Source organism: Zonotrichia albicollis, chromosome 28, assembly GCF_047830755.1.
Source record: "Zonotrichia albicollis isolate bZonAlb1 chromosome 28, bZonAlb1.hap1, whole genome shotgun sequence".
NCBI lineage: Eukaryota > Metazoa > Chordata > Aves > Passeriformes > Passerellidae > Zonotrichia > Zonotrichia albicollis.
This window is the reverse complement of record NC_133846.1, coordinates 832,374-846,185: the sequence shown is the minus strand read 5'-3', so window position 1 is coordinate 846,185 and position 13,812 is coordinate 832,374. Positions and strand designations below refer to the sequence as shown.

Sequence of the window (13,812 nt, the reverse complement as noted above, 5' to 3'; positions counted from 1 at the left end):
CTGCTCCTACAGATAATCCATACAACTGTCTGGAAGACTCTGCAACTCAACAGTGACTTTCTGCCTCTCCAAAGCCTTTGAAAGAGTCCCTTCGAACACAACTTCTACCTTTCAAAGCCTTGCAGGGTACACAGAATCCCCTAAAAGGGTGTGATGAGAACATCAGCCCACACTAAGTCGAGCTGGCTGAAGCATGGAGCAGATCAGTCAGCTTCCTGAGATCACAGGGAGGGAGCATGAAGCCAGGGAAGAACTGAGAGCCAGCATCAAGTGATGAAACCACCTTTGAAGGTTTAACCCAGCAACTCAGCAGCTCTGTTCTAGAGAGCTATTTCAGCCCAGAAATCATAATTCTGCGTGAAATATTTGCTGCAGACTCTTAAAGCCAACATCTTGCATGAAAAATGGAAGATGATCTGGTAATAGGCTAGAATGTAGCATTTCACTGCCATCAAGTTACTTTGAAAGCATCTTGGCCTGTGGAATATTTTTTGGTAACACAAATGATTACATTAAACCAACATGTCAGTAATACCAACATCACTTATGATGTTCATTAAAAGGCTCAGGTAAGGGCACAGGGTTCACTACTGCAGAAACCACCACAGGCATGTTCACAGCACTTGAAAAAAAATTAAATCACACACTTGGCAAGCGTGAAGTGTGTCACAGATGCAGTCAGACTCCTACCCAGGCTCAGGATGTGCACCTCTTCCTGGACATGTGTTTGCTCTGCTAATATAACCAGTAGCTCAGATTTAAGTGCTATCCACAAAAACACCAAAGCTGTCTACACTGAGTGTGTCATCTCACAGAAACCACAGAGCAAATGGGGTAGAAAAATGACTTGTTAGATAAAAATTTAGAACATTTCATCCTCCAGTACCACAAAAGTATTTAAAGTAAATATTCTGATTATTTCTGTTGGCACAGGCAGGGTCTCTGCTGATGATGTAACTCAGAGCAATTATATAAATATATATATACATATATATTTGAGTTTACTAAAACAATTAAAACAAGCCACAGCACTCACAGCCAGCTGGGTTAGAGCTCCCCTGTCCCACCAACCTTCTATGGGGGAAATCCCTATTTACATGTCTCACATAAAGTATCAAATTGTCAGAGATCACAGAATCCAGCTGGTTTGGGTTTGAAGGGAACTTAAAGTTCATCCAGTTCCATTCCCTGCCATGGGCAGGGACACTTTCCATTACACCAGGTGGCTCCAAGCCCTGCCCAGCCTGGCCATGGACACTTCCAAGAGTGGGACAGCCACAGCTTCTTTGGGCAACCTGTGCCAGGGCCTCCCCACCTTCACAGGGAAGACTTTTTGCCAACATCCAATCTAAACCTCTTCCCTTTTAGCTTAAAAGTGTTCCCCCTTGTCCTATTGCTATCTGCCTGTGTAAAAAGCCACTTTTTAAATAAAGCTCCTGCTTTTTATAACTGTCACTCAAGATAATTCATAATTAATAGCTGTTTTGGGTAAGGATGACAATCCATATGAATTGAAATCCTGGAAGATGAAGATGCTTCATACTTTGACTTCAGGATGAAACCAGCAGCACTTCTGGATGCTTCAATTCAAGCACAAAGCCCAGGTGGTGAACTGGGAGCAGCTCCCTGTGCAGGCCCTACCAGCTTCATGCTGGTTTACATCCCTCTGGGGGATGCTACTCCATTTACAGGTCCAAACTAAACAGACATAAGCTGGGTATGGGCAGAGCCCACACACACTCACCTCACCTCCCTAAAGCACTGCTGGAGTCCCCTCACTAAGCCAGCACTTGTGTTTAGACAAGCCTGGACCAGCACTTGCTGCTATCCCACATTTCAGATGTAAAACCCATCAGTCTTTGATACAAAATCACATTAACTGATACAGCAGGGAATGGCAAATTATAAATAGGAGGTGGCTTCAGAGAGATTCCAGAAATGGATGGTGAGCAATCACTGTGGCAAATCAATGCTCTGGCTCAGAGGATCAGACAGGGACCAGGTTTAGTTTTACCCTGAAAAGGCAGTGACACATAAAAAGCTAATGGCAGGTGGTCACTCTGCATTCTGTACATCTCACAAAGATTTACGAGCAAGGCTGAATGCTGGAAAAGCAACGCTGAAGCTGCTTGTGTCCCTCTGCAAGGTCAGCTTATTGTATTATAGAAACATTTCCAGTGAAAGTGGAAGTTAAGAGTGTTCTATTTTGTCCAGCCAAAGGAAACAAGTTACAAAAATCCCAAACAAATCAGCACTAAAGAAAAATAAATCATACTATTTACTCTCAAAGAGTGAATTTTCAGTTATTTTGGTGGTTTTCAGAGCAGCAAAGACTATATTTAAACTTAGAGTTTAAAGCTGGAAGGAGACTGATTTTTCCAAAATTTGTTTAACAAGGAAAATATTTAACAAGGAAAATATTTAACAAGAGAACACAGAGATGTATTTTCTAAAATACTGATCACCTGTAAGCACTGCATGCTATAATTATTATGAATGAAAACTGACATGAAAAATGGTGTAGGTGTCTCAATCAGGAATTTTGATGCCCTTGATTGTCAGCTGGATGTGAAAAGAGAAGCCTGACTGCCAGGATCTGGCAATGTGTGGTATTGAGCTCATTAGGCTGGAAATGCAGAAAAGCAAATTTCCTCTGAAAATCATTTGAAGCCTTAGGTATTTAAGCAAGGTTGTGTTTCACTACAGTGAGAGGGGGAATATCTCAGGAGTGGAGGGAGGAAATAAAATGTGGCTCCCTGAAGCTGTGCAGGTTGCACAGCCATGCTCTGGCTTCCACTGCTCCCATTTGAAGTTCACAGCAGCTTGAGACATCTCTGCACAGGCCTGGACAGACTATACCTACCATGAGCTTGTTCTTAAGTCCATTCATGCTGAAGTGAGCCCCATGAAAACAGGCACTTAAATCCCCACTAAATCCTTCAGAGAATCACAGACTGGTGTGGGTTGGAAGGGACCTTAAAGTTCATCTCACTGAACACCCTGCCATGGACAGAACATCTCCCACTAGGCCAGGCTGCTCAAAGTCCTGTCCAACCTGGTCTCAGATTTTCAGCAAGTGAAGTTTTCCTGCCAAGGCCCATGGCCCAGCTCCTTGGGCAAGCTGCACCTTCCTCCCCATGCAGATCAGTTTGCTGCAGCCCAAGAAAGGAGATTGCAGGGACAGCTGTGGCACCCCCCTTCAGAAGGACAGCTGAAAATAAACTGCAGACTCAGATCCCAGGATTTATACTGGGCACCCTCACCATCCCATCATCACTAGGTCAAAAGGTTCACTCAGCTGGGATCCTGTCACTGCATAGCAGGGGCTGCCATTCCCCTGGAAGGCTCTGGGTTTCTCTTTCATTCTTTACCCCAACCCTCTGCACAAATACATTTTTTTAAAAAACATGTTTCAGAATATTTAATGCTCCACCTGCCTTCATTTGTATTCAAAAGTTAGAAAGAATAAATATCAATTCATACAACCACTTACATAATATTCCCTTCTCCCAGCCTTCTTAAAACTGATGGCTCTAATATGCACAGTCTGACAGGCCTTTTTGACTTATGGTATATAATAATCCTCAACTGGGAGCCAGCATACCAATTCAGAAGTCCTATATTTTAATATTAGTCAGTTATGATCTCAGTATATTACAAAGCACAGCACTTGTGATGTCTCACAAGCCCCACAGTACCAAGTCTGAATTCTGAATCTCTAAAACTGTTTGAAATAGAAACAGATCCCAGCCCAAACACTCCCTGTTAAAATAAGCAAAAGACATTATAAATTGCAAAAAATAATGCCAGGATGATGGGAGCTTCATCTAGCTTACAGCTGAGAGTTGTGCACATAAATGTACTGAATGTTTGAGCACAAACACTGAATGTTTCCAGCCATGGCAGCAGGAGCTGTGCTGCTGGAGCAGGGGCTGGCCAGGCACTGCATTCATTGCTAATTCCTGCATTTCTGCTGAGCTGGCTTTCAATCTTATCAAGCCATGTTGATTCAGACAAGTATGCAGCATGGAAAACTTGTCTCCATCTCTGATGCAGGCTCAAGAATTTCATTTGCACGAGTCAGAAAGCTTTCAGCACACATTAGGCACAACAAGCTTTCCCTAAAACACCTTTGCTTTCCAAATGAGCTTTCCATGTGAGGCCAGGACTCCAGACTGCCCAGCAGCTCTAGTGGAGATGAGAACTTTTCCACAGGCAGCACTAAGGGACCAGGGTCAGCACTTCCAGCTGCTGCCATGGAAGTTGTTGCTGCAAATCCCACCAGCTCCCCTGTTCACTGTTTATGGGGAGCAGCAGAGCCTGACACACAGAATCACTGGGGAGGATAAACAAAGGCTGAGGAAGGAAGCAATGAAGATGCACATTTCCCCTCCCAAACACCCATTTACTTACTAAAATGCAGTTTCCTCCCAGGCACCCAGTACTGAGTAAATGATGTGGTTGTCTTCAGTTTCCAGAAGCCAAAGCAAGCAGCTGAAAGTGCCCCAAAGCAAAGCAGGGAAGGTTTGTGCCCTGCTGCCAGGAGCAGCAGCTCTCCCAGGCTCTAACTGCAGCTCAAGGTTAGCTTGTGTAGTCTACAGTTCATTCTGCCCACTCAGGAGATTGCTTGGAAATAGAGATGCAAGGGAAAGACAATTGAACCCTTGATGAAAGTATCAAGGCAACACAGGGACTGAGTAAGCCAAAAGGAAGAAAATAAAAGCACGAGGTTGATAAAACAGCACTGCAGATTATTTTGTCTCATAAATTCCTTGTGTACTGTAGGCATTTTCCAAGCTATTTCACTTTATTCTGAGCCCTGTGGGATGGTACATGCTACTAAATTCCCATTTATAACTGAAACCCAAAAACCCCATTCCACTCACCCTAGTGATAAACCCTATTTTTGACAGTGCCATATTTCACTTTGACGAGCAGTGTTACATGCAGCACAAGAAGATTGCAACTTTTATTTTTCCTGGCAGAAGAACACCTTCAGAGAGGAACTCTGCACAGCACAGTGGGAAAGGTATGACTCTCCCTAGATAACCTTCTATTCCAGGAATGAATGTATTTTTAGGCAATGCAGCCACCCAATCTTAAAAAATGCAGCCTGATTTATGATGCTATCATCACCAACTTAAAGATCAGAAGCTGAACTACCTTAAAACACAGCTGTGATGCCCCAAAGATGGGCACCTGAACATCCATTCCAGAGTTATCATGCCACTCTTAAGTTGTGTTATCTCCTCACCTTTCAAGGCACAGACTGGCTGCTACCTTCCAGTGATAAAGAAATTCTGTGTCCAGAGAAGGGAAGGGAGCTGGGGAAGGGGCTGCAGCTGAGGGAGCTGGGAAGGGGCTCAGCCTGGAGAAAAGGAGGCTCAGGGGGGACCTTGTGGCTCTGCACAGCTCCTGACAGGAGGGGACAGCCGGGGGAATCAGCTCCCAGGGAACAGGGAGAGGATGAGAGAGAACAGCCTCAAGCTGTGCCAGGGGAGGTTTAGGCTGAATCTTATGGAAAAGTCCTTGCCAAAAGGGTGGTCAGGCCCTGGCAAAGGAGTCACCACCCCTGAAAGTGTTCAGAAAGTGCACAGTTGTGGCACCTAGGGACATGGTTTAGTGCTGAACATGGAAGTGGTGGGGGAATCCTTTCTTCCTTCCCCCTCAGTCTCCAGATCTTGTCCCAGTGTTAGCACCTCAGTGCCTCTTCCAAGTCTCCAGACTGCTGTGATGGGCAGGGGGCTCTCTCATATCTCTGTCTGGTTTCTGGACTGTCCTGAAATCCTGCTGCTTCCTGCTTTGTTACAGCTGCACACAACCTGTATGAGGAAATTGCAAACTTGCTGAGCAGCAACTGAAAATTGTCCAAACCTTCTGACACAGATGCCACCTTATAAAGCTCTGAGGAGCAACCAGACATGCCTGCAGTTTTACAGCTGTGGCTCAGAAGGAGGAATAACAAACTGAGAACAACAAACAGCCTCCACCTAACCCAGAGTTACTGCACAAAGTACCTGACTATTCAAGAAGCAGCTCCTGAATTATCACAGGCACCCAGCACCTGAAAACAAAGTCAACAGCAAGCACCAAGGTACTGCAGAGTGCTGTAAATGACACAGGAGCTATTTCATGAGCAACTCACTGCTCCTTGGAACAGGCCAAAGGGAAACAGAGAGTAAATCATCAAAGGGCAGACAGAGGATAAACAATCTTTGCTGTCATCCTTTGTGAACCAGTCCTTGAAGACAACCAAGCATTGCTATTATTACACTGGGAGATGCTTTACCAACTAGAAGCAGCAGAATGTTTTTCCCTTAAGACTCAATTTTCACAGAGTTTACTCTTTGGTTTTATCTGTCACCCAGGAGACAAAGCAGCAGTTCATTCCCATTTCCCACCACCTGCAAACACCAGAGAAGTTCAACTGCCACCAACAGCTCATTTCACCAACTGGTAGCAGTTTTCCTGATGATTTCTAAATGTTCACTCACATTTAACTAATATCTCCCTTTCCATTTTTCATTAGACACAAAATCATTGTCAAAAATAATTCAATGAACATAATTAAGTTAATTATTGAAAATACAGGACTGATGTTCCTCCAGCAACATTCTGCAGGCACTGAGGTAGACAAAGCACAGCTGAAGCCACCCTGCAGGTTCCAGACATGGTCTGTGGTGCAGGTCTGTGTGGCACCTGATGCTTCTAAAGAGGGCAGTGACACAGGCTGCAGGCTCAGAAACATCACTGTAATTTAAAAGGGTATTTTCAAAATACAGCTTGGTGGCTATAAATAGCCAAGGCAGCTTCTCACACAGCAAGCACACAATGGATCTTAGCCACAGTGGCCCAGATACCAGAGCAAGTGTAATTTTACCTTTGTGAACACACACAATATTTGGGGCCACCCTGCACTTCAAACAAACTAACCTGATTTGTAAGATTGGTCTTAGGTTTTGTGGGAGCAGCTGCTGAGTCTGACAAATTAAGTCAATTGACTTGGTTAACCCTTCCATTACCTAAAAAGACCTGATGCTCATCCAGAGCAAGTCTCATGTACTAAATTATTTAACCAAAGCAAAATATTTTACCTGATCTTTCTGTCAACAAAGACAACTCTTTTCAATGTGTAGGATTTCCTTCTGCATTGAGTGGCCATTTGGTTGCACAGGTACTAAACAAGGGCAGACTGTCACTACCACCTGCCCTGTAATGTAACATTGTGTTTCTAATACTAAGAGAAGTTATTTAAATATCCTCACATGCACTACATCATTTTAGCTGTCAACCAGTGCTCTGGGGATCCCCAACCTAACTGGCCTTGGCTGATGCTTTACCATAGGCAGCACCATTCTCCAAGCAACATGAAAACAAATCTGTTTTGGAGAGGTTCAGAGAAAGGAACTCACAACAACCTCCCCGATCATGCTAATAACCATTTTCATCTGATAGAGATTTACAGACTGAGGATACAGATGCACAGCAAAATCTTTTACAAAACAGTGTTTATACCACTTGGGTGTGCAAGAACATCCTGTCACTCCTCAGCAAAACTGTTATTACATCCATGGGACGTTGGAACAGAGTTTTTATTCCAATCCCAGTAAGGTCACCCTCCCTTTCTGTCAAGTTTGTGAAGAAACACTTCACGTAAGCAGCTGGCTGCTACTGCCAGCATCTGCTCCACCACTCACTCATCCAAGCTCTCCCAAGCATCAAGCCCTAGGTGTTACTGGTCAGTGTCACCTGATACTGTGCTCATAAGGCACATATGATACAATTCTGTATCCTTTACGTACACAGAATTCAATTTGCAGCCTGCCTGTCAATACATGGCCTGCCACAGTCTGCAGGAGTGTGACCTTGCTGAGCTCAGTGCCTGCCATCAGATCCAGCCCTCACCAGACACCTCAGTACAGAGCCAGGCCCCTCCAAGGGGATCACAACCCATCCTGGCTGGAAACCCCTATGAAGTCATCCCAACTCTACCATGTATCCACCTCAAATTCAGCCTTCTTGGCTGTCAAAATGAACAACCTGGTTCTTACCAGTGTCCACAGGACTACTTATTTACCTGATAATAAATGTACACGTGCTGTGCTGGAGGCTACCAACGCAGGGCAATTTATTTGCTATTGCTACACCAAACTCCACAAATAACCAAGAAAAAGGCCCGTCCATTACAAAGGTCACTGCTTTGCCAGCTGAAGTCTCATTCAGCCTGACAGTCTGTAAGCTTGCATGCTCTTTACCTCACTACTTATTTTTGGAAGCCTAAACCAAAATGAATACATCTCCCTGCCCCTTGCTCCCTGACAGCCAGGAGCCAGCAAGCCCCTGAACCACCTTGTACAAGTCCCAAATGCTTCTGTAACATCAGCCCGGCAAAGAAAAAATCCTGATTAACTCAAGAACTATCCTGGTATTTGTGCTGTTAACACATTATTCTTTACAAACACATTAGTTCCAGATGTTATTCCTGAACTGTGCTTTTTTCCCCACTCCTGTTGCTACACTACATGCTTAATCTACACTGTCTTGAGCTAAGAATATTTTCTTCATGAAGCTGGCCTGAATCCAAATCAGATTCATTTTGCTGACCAGATGCACCAATCTGGGACACTGATTTCACACATTCTGCTAAATCCTCAATCAGTCTTGGACAGCAACAGGTTTCCCAATATTCTGTGGAGGCAATTTTGCATGTTCCCTCGCATTCCTGCTCATTTATACAAGAGCAGCCAAAGCTACGGATGGAACACAGCACATGTTTCTTGACAGTCAAGGCTTTACCGCTCGGCAGCCAATTCCTGCAACCACTTTGTATCATCTTCACATTTGGATGAGTATTAATAGAAACTGTGTCGCTTATCGGCCATGCGGCCACTCTCTGCTCCCTGCCAAGGAACAGCCTGAGGAGTTTCAAAGAAACTCTGGTAAAACACAACACGGGAATTGGCCAGACACCTCTGATCTTGCAAAATTCGCACTCCTGCCGGGAAATTTTCCCGGCATTTCAGGAGACTCCAATCACATTTTAAGTTTTCAAAAAATTAATACACTGTCTGCCTGGTCAGGCCCGCAGCCCAGCCAGCCCCCGCTTTATTTCGCTAATTAAGCTACTTAATAACCCTGTGAAAGTTGGTACATCCCGCTGCCCGACTGGAAGCACCCCGGTCCGTTCTGTGACACCGGCTGAACGCGCCGCACGGCGCTCGGACCGAGGCGCACCGAGCCCTTTGTTTACCGACACCCCCGGCCGGGGCTCAGGTACCGCCGCGCCCCCGGCCCGGTGCCGACCGAGCGCACACACAGCCGGGCCGCCTCCCCGGCCCCGGTACCTGGTGCAGGGCTGTCAGCCCGTCCACATTGGTGGTGTTGATGCGGGCGCCGCGGCCCAGCAGCCTCTTCACCTCCTCGGTGTCGCCGCTGGAGCAGGCGGCCAGGAACACGGCGCCCTCCTCGAAGCGGACGCGGGACCCCCCCGCGCCGCGGTGCCGGCCACGGCCGCCCCCCGGCGCCACCGGCTCCTGCTCGGTCAGGGAGCCCTTCCAGCGCCGCAGCTGCTCGGCCCGCCGCAGCCGCGCCGACTCGGCCCGCTTCCCGCCCAGGTGCTCCGGCTCGGACATCGCCGCCGCCGCTCTGAGGGCCGCGCGGGGCCGCGCCGCGCTCAGCCCGGAGCGGGGCGCAGCGCCCCCGCCGCCATCTTCGCTACGCCCCCGCCGCCGCCGCGCCCGCGCCGCGCGCGCCCCGCGGCACCCCGGGACATGTAGTTCGGGCGGGAGCGGCGCCGCACCTGCCCCGAGGCGGCCGCGGCTCCCGGCGGCCCCCGCGCGGCGCCGCACCTGGGCGCGACCAGGACTACAACTCCCGGCGGCCCCCGCGCGCGGGCGCGGTCGGGTGCCATTGCTGTGGCTGCCTCGGACCCCGCCCTCCCCGGAGTCACGGAACGCCGGCACCGCTGAGGGCGGGGAGGAGCTGCGGGAGCGTTGGGACCAGGCTGTGCCCGATCGCCACCTGCCCACCCAGAGCTCTGAGTGCCACGTCCAGTCTTCCTTAGGCCTCGTGCCTTCAAGGATGGAGACTCCACCACTGCCCCCGCCAGCCCCTTCCAACGCCTGACCGCCTTTCCGGGAAGAAATTCTTACTGATATCCAACCGAAACTTTCCCCTGGCACAACCTGATGCCGTTTCCTCTTGTCCTGTCTTTGTTCCCAGGGAGCAGAGCCCGGCTCCTCCAGGCTGTCCCCTCCTGTCAGGAGTTGTGCGGAGCCAGAAGGGCTCCCTGAGCCTCCTTTTCTCCAGGCTGAGCCCCTTTCCAGTTCCCTCAGCTGCTCCTGGGGCTCCAGACCCTTTCCCAGCTCCGTTCTCGTCTCTGGAGCCTCGGGATAAATATCCTGCTGCCATCGGAACGGACAGAGGGGTGCGGAGCTCCCAGAGCTGCCAGTCTAAAATCAGTCACACAAGTGGCTGATTATTTTATTAAGTGCCGGAACCTGCAGATTTGCAAGCAAGAACTAAGCCATAATCATGTAGGTCTGTGAAAACTCTAACCCTGGCATAATGAACGTTTAAAAAAAAAAAAAGTATGGCATTCTGAAACCTTCGTGAAACCAAATTCATCCTCCTTGAAAAGCTCAGAAGGCAAGAAGGCTTCTCAGAACTTTGTGCAACTCTTCTGCCGCACTAATACAGGATTTGCGCAAGGTTACAGTCATTAGAGAAGAAATATTACAAGAATTTTTTATTCTCTGGGCATTTAAAGATGTATTTCAAGAATTCCTGGGGAAAATAGCGGGGGACAAATATGCGTGATCGAATACATTTAGTATTTCAATATCTGGTTAGCCCCGAGCCCGGGCGTCCCCGGGAGGCGAGCGGGACCGGCGGGGCTCCCCCGGCACAGCCCCCGCCGCCCCCTTCCATCGGGGCTCCCCCAGCACAGCGCCCCGGCCGTTCCCCTCCATCAGGACCTGCGGGGCTCCCCACGGCACAACTCCCCGGCCGCTCTCTTCCATTGGGGCTCCTTCCCTCCGGCGCAGCCCCCCGACCGCTCCCTTCCAGCCGGACCCGCTGCAGCGCTCAGGGCTTGGGACCGTGCGTTTGCCTTGGCTTCGTTGTGCCTTCCCCGAGCCCCCTCTCGTGGCTGCGCGTCCGTCCCGTCCCGCTGAGCATCACACAGCACCTCTGCTCTCGGCGAAGGGGCTGCCCCTCTCCGTCAGGTTGTTCTGTGGTACCCAGCTGCCGAACGGAGGATTTGCCTCAAATTGTTCACTGGAGGAATCTCAGGACGGCTACGCTGCTGAATGATCAGTGACAAGTCCCCCCAGAGCAGATGGCATTTGCTCGTTAGCCTTAAAACAACTCCAGCAATTTTCAGCAAAGTTCTAGGGAAAACCCTCAGGAGCTGTGGAGCCGAGTATCTGATACCCACAGCGTGCAAAATATCATGACTCACTCTAATGAACTGTTAGAAGCCACAGGGCTGTTCAATATTAATAGAATAGCCAGATAATGGTTGACATGACAATATAAAATCACAAACACGACGTTTGGAATTGCTAGAACAGAAATGGTTCAGTTCAGAGCAACAAGGACAAGGGCTTCACATGGCAGAGTTCCGTGTGGAGCTCCTGGCAGCGGGCAGTATGGACAGTGGCTGTTGAGGTGGTGTCCGATCCGCTATAAAACGAGGAGTCGGCAAGGATTCTTTTTGATAGATTTGATAGACGAAAATAAAGCACAAATGCAACAATATGATATCTGAGAACCGTTTATTGATAAAAAAGGGTAAGTGTTCTTACTACAGCGGGATAGGAAAAAAAGAGCAGAGAGGGAAAACGAGAGAACAAAACAGAAGACAGGGCCAGCGTCAGCACAAGAACCCGGCTGTGTGTCAGCCTGGCTTGGCCGACCCAGCGTGTGCGCAGCGAACCGCGGTCTGCGTGGCTGCCGAGGCGGGCAGGGCGCGGTATCCAAACAGCAGCGGGCTGTGTGTGCTCCTTCCCTCGGACATAGCGGGCTGGGCACGGTATCCAAAGAGCAGCGGGCTGTGTGTGCTCCTTCCTTCAGACACGGCCGGGCTGCCGAGGCCGCGGGCGCGGCCCTGGAGCCGCCGCTGTTCTCCGGTCGGGGCGCGGTGGCTGCGGGCCGGGGGCCGCGGGAGCAGCGCCCGCTCCGTCGGGAGAACAGCGGACACCGGCTGGTGGTGGCGGCGAGCTGCATCGCGGCACCGGCCAGGCAGGGCAGGACGGGGGCAGACAGGGACGCAGGAGCACAGGGAGGAACAGGCCAGGCGGAGAGGGGGCCGGGCGAACCCTGCGGGCGAGCCCCGCTCCCCCCGAGGTGCCCGAAAGAAACGCTCCCGGTGTGTCGGGAGCCGCTGCAGCCCTGGGCTAACGCTCCCTCACAGCCCGGTTTGGCGGCATCTGCCCCATCGGCCAGAGAGTGGAGGGCCCGCTCACATCCCGATCGTGGAGGCTTCCTCTGCCCTGATGGCCTGCCAGGTGAAGCCTTCCTGGGGACAGGGCTGCCAGCGCATCTGCAGCCCCTATAAGAATATAGCATATGCTGAGGCATAAATAAAATCAGATTGGTCCCTCTCATGTGGGTGTGAAAGCATCACGACAAATTATTTACAGTAAGTCAATACCAAATAATTCTCCTTGGCGTGAAAGCCTGAAAAAGGCTTTCAGCTGTGGTTGTTGCAGGCTGGGATCCCTCTGCACACAGTCCTGAGGAGCACGAGACTGGTTGTGGCTTGGGTGATTATTTTCCCATGCTCCATATCATAGAATCCCAGAATGGTTTGATTTGGAAGGAATCTTAAAGCTTATCTGATTCCACTCCCTGCCATGTGCAGAGACACCTTCCACTAGACCAGGCTGCTCCAAGCCCCATCCAGCCTGGCTGGATGAACACTTGAACGCTTTCACAGATGGAGCAGCCACAGCTTCTCTGGGCAACCTGTGCTAGGGCTTCACCACCCTTACAGGGAGGAATTTATTCCCAATATCCAAACTAAAGTCTCTCCTCTTACAGTTTAAAACTGTTTCCCCATGTCCCGTCACTCCAGGACCTTGTAAATAGTCTTCCTTTATCTTCCTTGTTGGTTCTGTTCAGGTACTGGAAGGTTGCAATTAGGTCACTACAAGGCCTTTGCTATTCCTGTCTGACCAACACCAACTCTCTCAGCCTTTCCTTAATTCTCTGTCATCTCTGTGGCCTCCTCTGGGCTTGCTGCAACAGCTTCATGTTATTCCTGTGCTGGGCCCCAGGGTGGAAAACACCTCTGCAGGTGGAGTCTCACCTGAGTGGGGCAGAGGGGCAGAGTTCCCCCCTGCCCTGCTGCCCCCCTGGGGGATCAGCCCAGCACAGGGGGGTTCTGGGTGCCAGCACGTGTGGATGGGCCATGGCCACCCCTCACCCACCAGGCACCCACAGGTCCCTCCCCTCAGGGCTGCTCTCAGTGCCTTCATCCCCCAGCCTGTCTCTTCCCAGCGGGATTGGTTCTTCCTGAGGATGGGCATGCTGGGTCTGTGCTGGAGCAGGCCTGCAGCTGCTGAGCTTTTCCCCTCTTGTTTCCAGAATGGAATTCCCTGGGGCTGGAAGCCAGGCTGGTGTGAGCTGGAGCCCTGGCCCAAAGCTGTGGGCACGGCCACATTGGTGTCTTTGGGTTCAGCTTTGGGTTCTGGAATCCCTTTCCCGGCCTGAGCTGTGGGACTGGGAGAGAGCCCACTCTGTTTGCACAGCTGACAAGAGCAGGCTCCTGTGCAAACTGCCCGGCTGGGCCAATCAGCCATCTGAAAC

At 49.9% G+C, this 13,812-nt stretch overlaps 1 protein-coding gene across 4 annotated transcripts in view; it reads right to left on the bottom strand.

Annotated features, from left to right (window-relative positions):
- PPP1R12B (protein phosphatase 1 regulatory subunit 12B) overlaps positions 1 to 9,844 on the bottom strand; it is a 137,045-nt gene extending 127,201 nt beyond the window's left edge. For 2 of the 4 annotated variants that reach the window (XM_074528211.1, XM_074528212.1), the window contains exon 1: positions 9,345 to 9,843. In XM_074528211.1, the coding sequence (XP_074384312.1) occupies positions 9,345 to 9,632 (288 nt within the window). In that variant the 5' untranslated portion in view covers positions 9,633 to 9,843. Of the gene's footprint in view, positions 1 to 9,344 lie in introns of all 4 variants that reach the window. The other 2 variants (XM_074528210.1, XM_074528213.1) reach the window with 2 other exon arrangements.
- Between the last annotated feature and the right edge of the window lie 3,968 nt (positions 9,845 to 13,812).